The sequence below is a fragment of the Dipodomys ordii genome, unplaced genomic scaffold (genome assembly GCF_000151885.1).
Source record: "Dipodomys ordii isolate 6190 unplaced genomic scaffold, Dord_2.0 Scaffold11, whole genome shotgun sequence".
Lineage (NCBI taxonomy): Eukaryota > Metazoa > Chordata > Mammalia > Rodentia > Heteromyidae > Dipodomys > Dipodomys ordii.
The window spans coordinates 2,686,232-2,695,859 of NW_012267227.1; the positions used below are offsets into that span (position 1 = coordinate 2,686,232).

A 9,628-nucleotide genomic window follows, 5' to 3' on the forward strand; every position below is an offset into this window, starting at 1 on the left:
CCTTCCTTCCTTCCTCTTTCTCTCTCCCTTCCTTCCCACTCTCCCTTCCTTCCTTTCTTGTGTGTGTACTAGTACTGGGTCTTAAACTCAGGTCCTGGGTGCTGTCCCTTGACATCTTTAGTCAAGGCTGGTGCTCCACTACTTGAGCCACACCTCCAGTTCTGGCTTTTTGCTAGCTAATTAGAGATAAGAGTGTTACAGACTTTCCTATCTAGCCTACCTTTGAACTGCAGTCTTCAGATCTCAGCCTCCTGAGTAGCTAGGATTATAGGCATGAGCTATTGAAGCCCAACTCAGGCAGGGTTTTGCTTGGGTGAGAGACAAGTTTGTGCTAGGAAGATAATGTAGGAAGGTAAGTTGGATGACTGGACCAGAATGGTTAAGGATCTCAGGAGAAGAAGCTGAAGGAAGATCCACACTAGGGGTCTTCAGGGCACAAGCAAGACCTGGACTTCAGTAATTTCTAACAAGATCTCCAGATGAACCAGAGCTGCCCAAGATTTCTAAGGAGTGAAGCTAACAGATGGTAGAGGGCCAGGTGCTGGTGGCTCATACTTTTAATCCTAGCTACTCAGAAGGCTGAGATCTGGGGATCACCATTGGAAGCCAGCTTGGGCCAGGTAAGTCCATGCCAATTAACCAAACGGCCAGAAGTGAAGCTGTGGCTTAATTGTAGAGCACCAGACTTGAGTAGAAAAAGCTGAGATGAGAGTGTGCGGCCCTGAGTTCAAGCCCCAATACTCGCCCTAAATAGTAAACAAACAAATAAGTGTTTGAAAGGGACAAAGAAAGAACACCAGGTGTGCATTGCACACACACCCAAAGGATGGCCGGAGGTTCTAAGACACCCTCATTTCCCTCCCAGGAAACCCCAAAGTGGCCTCTGCCTGTGAAGAGGCTGAATCTGCCCCGCTCCAAGCCACAGCTGTCTGAGGAACAGGCTGCTGTGCTGAGGGCTGTTTTGAAAGGCCAGAGTGTTTTCTTTACTGGGAGCGCAGGTAATAGGGAGTAGGGGTAGGGGGGAAGGGAGGAGGGAGGGCAGGATGGAGGAGCAAGCAGGTGGCTCTGACTTTGCCCTCTGCACAGGCACCGGGAAGTCCTATCTGCTGAAGCGTATCTTGGGCTCACTGCCCCCAACAGGCACTGTGGCCACTGCCAGCACTGGGGTGGCAGCCTGCCACATCGGGGGCACCACCCTCCACGCCTTTGCAGGTAAATAGGGGAAACCCCTGGGCTTGAACTCAGGGCAAAGGGGATTGAGGGAGGGAGAGATCAGGGTGATCAGAAGCCTTGGGGTGTCTTTCAGTCCAGGCTGAATAGTGTGATTCACAGGTATTGGCTCAGGCCAGGCTCCTCTGGCTCAGTGCGTAGCCCTGGCCCAGCGGCCCGGCGTGCGGCAAGGTTGGCTGACCTGCCAGCGCTTGGTCATTGATGAGATCTCCATGGTGGAGGCTGACTTGTTTGACAAGCTGGAAGCCGTGGCCAGGTCAGTTCCTGCAGCAAGGACAGTTAGAGAAGAAGACTCTAGAGGGATCTGCCCACCTGGTTTCTAAAGCACCACCCCTACCCCCCCACCCCCATCTCCCTGCTCTCTTCCAGAGCCGTTCGGCAGCAGAACAAGCCCTTTGGTGGGATCCAACTCATCATCTGTGGGGATTTCCTGCAGCTGCCGCCAGTGACCAAAGGCTCTCAGAGCCCTCAGTTCTGTTTCCAAGTGTGCACTCAACTCCTGGGCCTGTCCCCTGTGTGTGTGTGTATGTATGGGGGGAGGGTTCTATTGTGCTTGCTGATCTTCCCCTACCCCTGATCTCACCAGGCCAAGAGCTGGAAGAGATGTGTGCCAGTGACCCTGGAGTTGACTGAGGTGTGGAGGCAGGCAGACCAGACTTTCATCTCTTTGCTGCAGGCCATAAGGCTGGGCAGGTGGGCCATGGAGGATAGAGAATAGGCTGTGGGAGGAAGATACAAGCATGTGTTGGAGTAGAGCAAAAGGAGAGATGCTTGTGGTCAGAAGCAGGGTCAACTGAAGCCACACTACTGTAGTCAAGAGTGTTATGGTGGGCTGGGAAGGTGGCTCAATGACAAAGTACTTACCTTGCATGCATGAGGCCCTGGGTTTGATTCCTCAGCACCACATAAACAGAAAAAGCCGGAAGTGGCGCTGTGGCCCAAGTGATAGAGCACTAGCCTTGAAAGAACTGAGGGGCAGCACCCAGGCCCAGAGTTCAAGCCCCATAACAACAATTAAAAAAAAAAAAGTGTTATGGTGCTGTGTACCGGTTGCTCACACCTGTAATCCTAGCTACTCAGAAGGCTGAGATCTGAGGATTGCAGTTTGAAGCCAGCCTGGGCAGGAAAGTCAGTGAGACTCATATCTCCAATTAACCACCAAAAGCCTGAAATGGAGTTGTGGCTAAAGTGGTAGAGTGCTAGACTTGAGCAAAAAAGCTCAGGGACAAGAACAGGCCCTGGGGCTGGGTATGTGGCTCAGTGCTTGCATGAAGTCCTAGGTTCGATTCCTCAGTATCACCACATAAACATAAAAAGTTGGAAGTGGCACTGTGGCTCAAGTGATAGAGCACTAGCTTTGAGCAAAAGAAACTCAGGGATAGTGTCCAGGCCCTGAGTTCAAGCCCCAGGACTGGTAAAACAAAAAACCAAAACAAAACAAGGCCCAGGCCCTGAGTTCAAGCTTTAGGGCTGGCACAAGATAAAAGTGTTATGGTGCCAATCAGGGAAACACATATGTAATCCCAACACCCATGAGGCTATGGCAGGATGATTAAGAATTTCAGGCCAAAAAAACAAAGGAGGAGGCAACAATGCGTAATAGGAAATGTACTCATTACCTTACTCATGTAACTGTAACCCCTGTATACAGTATTTTTACAATAAAATTTTTTTTAAAAAAAATTTTCAGGCCAAGCCAGGTGCTGGTGGCTCAGGCCTATAATCCTAATTACTCAACAGGCTGAGATCTGAGGATTACAGTTTGAAGCCAGGCAGGAAGATCTGTGAAACTCTGTTTTTTGTTTTTTTTTGGGGGGTCCCGTTGTGTAGCCTGAACTCTGGGCCTGAGCGCTGTCCCTCAGCTCTTCAGTTCAAAGCTAGCGCTCTACCACTTGAGCCACAGCGCCACTTCCGGCTTTTTTCTTTTTGCTTATGTGGTGCTGAGGAGTCGAACCCAGGGCCTCAGGCATGCAAGGCAAGCGCTCTGCCACTGAGCCAACTTCCCAGCCCAGATCTGTGAAACTCTGATTGCCAATAAACTACTCATTAAAAGCTGGAAATGGCACTGTGGCTCAAGTGGTAAAGTGCTAGCCTTGAGCACAAAGAGGCTGAGGGATAGCACCTAGGTCCTGAGCTCAAGTACCAGACCCTTGGGGGGTAGGAGGGGAGAAGAAGAATTGGAAGCCAGTTTTGGTTAAATAAATAATGGGACATGCTCTCCAAACAACAACACACACAGAAAGCATAGAAATAGGGCTGGGAATGTGGGTTGGTGGTAGAGTGCTTGCCTAGCATGCATGAAGTCCTGGGTTGACTCCTCAATACCACATCAACAGAAAAAGAAGGAAGTGATGCTGTGGCTCATGTGGTAGAGTACTAACCTTGCGCAAAAGAAGCTCAGGGATAGTGCCCAGGTCCTGAGGGCAAGCCCAAGGTAGGGCAAAGACAAAAAACAGTACTAGAGGCTAGAAGCTGGGTGCCAATGGCTCATGCTTGAAATCCTAGCTACTCAGGAGGCTAGATATGAGGACCCAGTTCTGTCAGCCCAGGCAAGAAATTTGTGAGACATCTCCAATTAACCACCTAAAAACCAGAAGTAGAACTATGGCTCAAGGTGGTAGAGCATAAGCTTTGAGCAAAAGAACCTCAGGAACAGCACCCAGGCCCTGAGTTTAAGCCCCATGCCAAGAAGAAGAAAAGCAAGGTGCCAGTGGCTCATACCTACCTGTAATTCTAGCTTCTCAGGAGGCTGAGATCGGAGGATCATGGTTCAAAGCCAGCATAGGCAGAAAATCCCATGAAACCCTTTTTTTTTTTCCTGGTCCTTTGGTCTACACTCATCCTCTCTAGCAGTCCTCAAGGGCAGTGATGGAAGGGTAGCTAGCTTCTCCCAGGGGGGGATCCAGGAAAGGGGGTACCCCTGTGATCACAACCTAGTACCCCTACCTCATGTTCCTTTATCATATCTGGGGTCCAAGTAAAGAAGGGCCAAGTTGGCAGGCCTTCAGGGTACCATCTTTCTGTGGTACCCTTTTTTTGGTTTCATAGTCTGGTGCTCAGGCCATACCGCTCCCCCTCCCCCCAGCCCCCCACCTTCTCTGGTGTACAGAAAGCTCTGACAATCCAGCTTCCACAGGTGCTCCGATGAGGTCACCCGCCAGCTCAGAGCCACAGCTGCCCACAACGTGGGGCGAGACGGAATTGTGGCCACGAGACTCTGTACTCACCAAGATGATGTAGCGCTCACTAATGAGAGGCGGCTGCGGGAGCTGCCAGGTAAGTACCAAGCTGGCCCCTCTAGCTGGGAGGGGCCACGTATGGGCCCCGCCTCCCAGGTGCTGGTGGACTCATGAGCTCATTTGCATAACCAGCCTCCAGACCTCTGTGGCCAGAAAGACCCTGACATTTGTAAATATAACTGTCCCCAAGAGATATGGGGAACTGACTGCAAAGCCTCTGCTAGGCTTGAGCGGCCTTCAGACCATGCCCTGGCCCAATATGTACTTTTGGCAGCTGAACCACAAGCCAGTGATTGATAATGTTTTCCCAACTCTCTTTTTCCAGGTGAAGTTCATAGCTTTGAGGCTGTGGACAGTGATCCTGAGCTAGCCCGGACCTTGGATGCCCAGTGTCCTGTTAGCCGGCTCCTTCAGCTAAAGCAAGGGGCCCAGGTAGGTGAGAAGCAAGGTCTAGACCCTAGAAGCCTGGGCTGTTCTTCTTAAGTACTTCTTGGTACTACCCCTCTGCCCAGGCCTCTTTGTAGCTACTGGGGAGACCTGTGACCACATCAAAACCTCCCTCCTGGGCTGGGAAGGTAGCTCAGTGGTAGAGTGCTTGCCTCACATGCATGAGGCCCTGGGTTCAATTCCTCAGCACCAGACAAGCAAAAAAAAAAAAAAAAGTAGGAAGTGGCACTGTGGCTCTAGTGGTAGAGCGCTAGCCTTGAGCTGAAGAGCTGAGGGGGCAGTGCCCAGGCCTAGAGTTCAGGCCCCATGATCAACAACAACAAAAAACATCTCCCTCCCTAGCTGCTTGCCAGTGGATCATGCCTGTAATTGTAGCTATTCAGGAGGCTGAGATCTGAGGACTGCAATTCACATCCAACCTGGGCAGGAAAGTGGCATGAAACTCTTTATTTCCAATTAACTGGCAAAAAGCCAGAAGTAGAGCTGTAGCTCAAGAGGTAGAGCACTAGCCTTGAGTAACAAAGCTAAGGGAGGGCTAGGAATGTGGTAGAGTGCTTCCCTAGCATTCATGAGGCCCTGGGTTTGATTCCTTGGTACCACATAAACAAAAACAGCTTTTTCTCACAGACTTTCCCACCTGGCTTGGCTTTGATCTACAATCCTCAGATCTCAGCCTCTGGAGTAGCTACAAGTGTGAGCCACCAGCACCTGGCACCTAGAAACCATCTCTTAAGACCTGTAGCCCCCATAATAGATCTGACTCTTTTCTTTTGTCAGTCCTGGGGCTTGAACTCAGAGCCTGCATACTGTCCCTGAGCTTTGTTTTTTTGGGTCCGGTTGTGGGACTTGAACTCTGGGCCTGGGCGCTGTCCCTCAGCTCTTCAGCTCAAGGCTAGAGCTCTACCACTTGTGCCACAGCGCCACTTCCGGATTTTTTCTTTTTGCTTATGTGGTGCTAAGGAATCGAACCCAGGGCCTCAGGCATGCAAGGCAAGCGCTCTACCACTGAGCCACCTCCCCAGTCCTGTCCCTGAACTTTTATGCTCAAGTCTAGCACTCTACTACTTTGAGCCATAGTGCCACTTCTAGTTTTCTTGTTGAAATTGGAGATAAGATTCTCATGGAATTTCATGCCTGAGCTGGATTGGAACTGCGATCCTCAGATCTCAGCCTCCTGAAGAGCTACAATTATAGGAATGAGCCACCAGTGCCCAGCTGATCTGACCCTTTTTGAAGCCTTGTGACATACCTTTTCCACCTTGAGGTATTGATTGAGCAAACGCAATCCACCTCTGACAGAAAGGAAAGCAGAGTCTCAAGAAGGGTTTGTCACATGCATTTGTCACAATGAGTTGCAGAACTAATGGGGATGAGCCCAGTCCAGGGTGGCCCCTTCTCTACTTCCTCCCCTGCAGGTGATGTTGGTGAAGAACTTGGCAGTGTCTCGAGGTCTGGTGAATGGCGCCCGAGGGGTGGTAGTGGGGTTCGAGGCAGAGGGAAGAGGTGAGTGAAGGGTGCTGCTCAGATTTCCAGCAGAGCAACTCTACAGGGTAAACGTGGGGAGGAAAAGGCTAGAGGCCCCTAATTCCTACCCTCTCAGGCAGGTCTGACTTGATCATGCTTTCCTCAGGGCTGCCCCAGGTACGGTTCCTGTGTGGAATCACTGAGGTCATCCACGCAGAGCGCTGGACAGTGCAGACTACCGGGGGCCACTTCCTCAGCCGGCAGCAGCTGCCCCTCCAGCTGGCCTGGGCACTATCCATCCACAAAAGCCAGGTGATTACCCAGTGTAGAGTGAGCGCAAAATACACTGAGGGAAATAGGTTTGAAGGTCTTATGGGTGGGGAATGAATTTGTCCTGGATAGAACGTTCCAGGTTAGGGCTAGGAGGTTGGCTCCATGGTAGAGTGCTTGCCTCACATGTATAAGGCCCTTGGTTCGATTTCTCAGCACCACAGAAGCAGAAAAAAGCTGGAAGTGGCGCTGTGGCTCAAGTGGTTGAGCGTTAGCCTGGAGCTGAAGAGCTGAAGGACAGCGCCCAGGCCCAGAGTTCAGCCCCCACAACCCACAAAAAAGAAAGGAAGAAAGGAAGTTCCAGATTAGATTAGCTGGTTCTCAGTGGTTTGTGCTTATAATTCTAGCTATCAGAAGGCTGAGATCTGAGGATCAAGTTTCAGAGCTAGCTTAGGCAGACAAATCCCAGAGATTCTTTTCTCCAATTGACCAGCAAAAAAGCAGAAGTAGAGCTATGGCTCAAGTAGTAGACTAACAGACTTGAGGAAAAAAAAAAAAAGCTGGGCTAGGAAGGTGGCTCAGTGGTAGAGCGCTTGCCTTGCATGCATAAGGCCCTGGGTTCAGTTCCTCAGCTCATGTGGTAGAGCGCTAGCCTTGAGCAAAAGAAGCTCAGAGACAGTGTCAAGGTCTTGAGTTCAAGCCCTGTGACTGGCAAATAAGCAAAATAAGTGCCCACTCCAGCAAAAACCACCTCCTGGGCTGGGAAGGTGGCTCAGTGATAGAGCGCTTGGCTTGCATGCATGAGGCCCTGGGTTCGATTCCTCAGCACCACAGAAGCAGAAAAAGCCAGAAGTGGCGCTGTGGCTCAAGTGGTTGAGCGTTAGCCTGGAGCTGAAGAGCTAAGGGACAGCGCCCAGGCCCAGAGTTCAGGCCCCACAACTGGCAATAATAATAATAATAATAACCACCTCCTTCTCTCCCCATCTCAAGTTTTTGTAACTGTATTAATTAAACCACGCCCACTTTATAGAAAGAGTGAAGGAATTCATCCCAGGGAATTTGGGGTAGTGAGAGGCAAAGCCTGAATGCAGCTGCACATCTGTTAGGCCCAGAGCCTAAACCCTTCTTTCCTGCTCCAGCCCTTCCCCTTTTATCCTATCTCCTGGTCCCCTCACGTTCAGTTGAGCTGTTCTTATTTTTGCCAGTCCTGCGACTTGAACTTAGGGCCTGGGCACTATCCCTGAGCTTCTTTTGCTCAAGGCTAGTGCTCTACCACTTGAGCCACAGTGCCACTTCTGGCTTTTTCTGTGGTACTAAGGATTTGAATGCAAGGCTTCCTGCATGCTAGGCAAGCACTCTACCACTAAGCCACATTCCCAGCCCTCCTGGAGACGTTCTAGACTAGGGGAGGGTCCTCAGGAGCTGTAGCTGGCTGGTAAAGGTGGGCACAAGGGACTTCAGGCTAATCTGGATCCATCTCTGTCCTTCCATTTTTCAGGGCATGTCTCTGGACTGTGTGGAGATCTCGCTGGGCCGTGTGTTTGCCAGTGGTCAAGCGTACGTGGCCCTTTCCCGGGCACGCAGCCTACAGGGGTTACGTGTGCTGGACTTTGACCCCATGGTGGTTCGCTGTGATCCCCGCGTGCTACATTTTTATACTACCCTACAGCAGCGCAGGGGTCTCAGTCTGGTAAGAGGTCACCCAATGGTGGGCCCTGTGAATGGGAGAGGCTGGGAGTTACGACAGGACAGAAGGAAAGCCCAGTAGAATCCTGAATAGCAAAGCCAGCCCTGGTGGCTCACCCTTGTAATCCTAGCTACTCAGGAGGCTGAGATCTAATGATGATGATTCAAAGCTGGCCTAGGCAGAAAAGCCCATGAAACTTTTATTTATTTATTTATTTTTTGGCTGAACCTGGGGCTTGAAACTCAGGGTCTGGGCACTGATCCTGAGCCTCTTTGTGCTCAGGGCTAAGACTCTATCACTTGAGCCACAGAGCCACTTCTGGCTTTTTCTGAGTAGGTTATTGGAGATAAGAATCTCTCAGACTTTTCTGCCCAGGCTGGGTTTGAACTGTAATCCTCAGATCTAGCCTCTGAGTAGCTAGGATTCTAGTGTTCAGCTCCACATGAAATTCTTTTTTTTTTGTCGGGTTGTGGGGCCTGAACCCTGGGCCTGGGCGCTGTCCCTCAGCCCTTCAGCTCAAGGCTAGCGCTCTACCACTTGAGCTACAGTGCCACTTCCAGCTTTTTTCTTTTTTGCTTATGTGGTGCTGAGGAATCGAACCCAGGGCCTCAGGCATGCAAGGCAAGTGCTCTACCACTGAGCCACCTTCCCAGTCCTCCACATGAAACTCTTATCTCTAGCATGAAGTGAAGCTGTGGCTCTCAGGGACAGCTCCCAGGTCCTGAGTTCAAGCCCCAATACTGGCGCACACTCCCACACACAAACAATTCTGAGTATTGGTATATAGGAGGGAAGAGAGGCTGGCCTCCAGATTGTGGCCTTTTGGGCAGTAGAGTCTTTACCTGCTTTTCTGCCTCTGATACAGGAGTCTCCAGAGGATGAAGCAGCCTCAGACCAAGAGAACTTGGACCCAAACCTGTGACCTTCACATAGAAGACAAAAATGGATTCCAAACACTCTGGATCCCTCAAGGGTTCTCAGGGAGATCCTGCCTTCTGACAGGGTTAAGGGACACCGCTTCTCAACTACTTGTTAACTGTGCCTCAGTTTCTCCCCTGTATCTTGGGTGAGCTGTTTCCAGTGTAATCCTCTGTAATCTTCTCTATGCCAATTAGGAATGGTGACAGAGGGCAGAGCCAAGGGTCCTGAACACCAGTCCCTCTGGGCAGCAGCAGGAGGAGGAAGCAGGGAAGACAGGTACTCTGGGAGCAGTATCTGGCCTCTCTTAACAGACTGTGTTTAGTCTGTTAAACATTACTGTGACAGAATACCCAATGGCTGGATAAGTTAT

The 9,628-nt window shown here is 50.8% G+C and overlaps 1 protein-coding gene across 1 annotated transcript in view; it reads left to right on the forward strand.

The window, feature by feature from the left end:
• The window catches only part of Pif1 (PIF1 5'-to-3' DNA helicase), a 10,868-nt gene extending 1,485 nt beyond the window's left edge, over positions 1-9,383 (forward strand). The window contains exons 2-12 of the mRNA XM_013009921.1: positions 826-998; positions 1,087-1,212; positions 1,333-1,486; positions 1,600-1,714; positions 1,817-1,923; positions 4,367-4,506; positions 4,795-4,901; positions 6,332-6,419; positions 6,547-6,692; positions 8,149-8,340; positions 9,203-9,383. Of these exons, the coding sequence (XP_012865375.1) occupies positions 826-998; positions 1,087-1,212; positions 1,333-1,486; positions 1,600-1,714; positions 1,817-1,923; positions 4,367-4,506; positions 4,795-4,901; positions 6,332-6,419; positions 6,547-6,692; positions 8,149-8,340; positions 9,203-9,259 (1,405 nt within the window). The 3' untranslated portion in view covers positions 9,260-9,383. The remainder of the gene's footprint in view (positions 1-825; positions 999-1,086; positions 1,213-1,332; positions 1,487-1,599; positions 1,715-1,816; positions 1,924-4,366; positions 4,507-4,794; positions 4,902-6,331; positions 6,420-6,546; positions 6,693-8,148; positions 8,341-9,202) is intronic.
• The last annotated feature ends 245 nt before the right edge of the window (positions 9,384-9,628 follow it).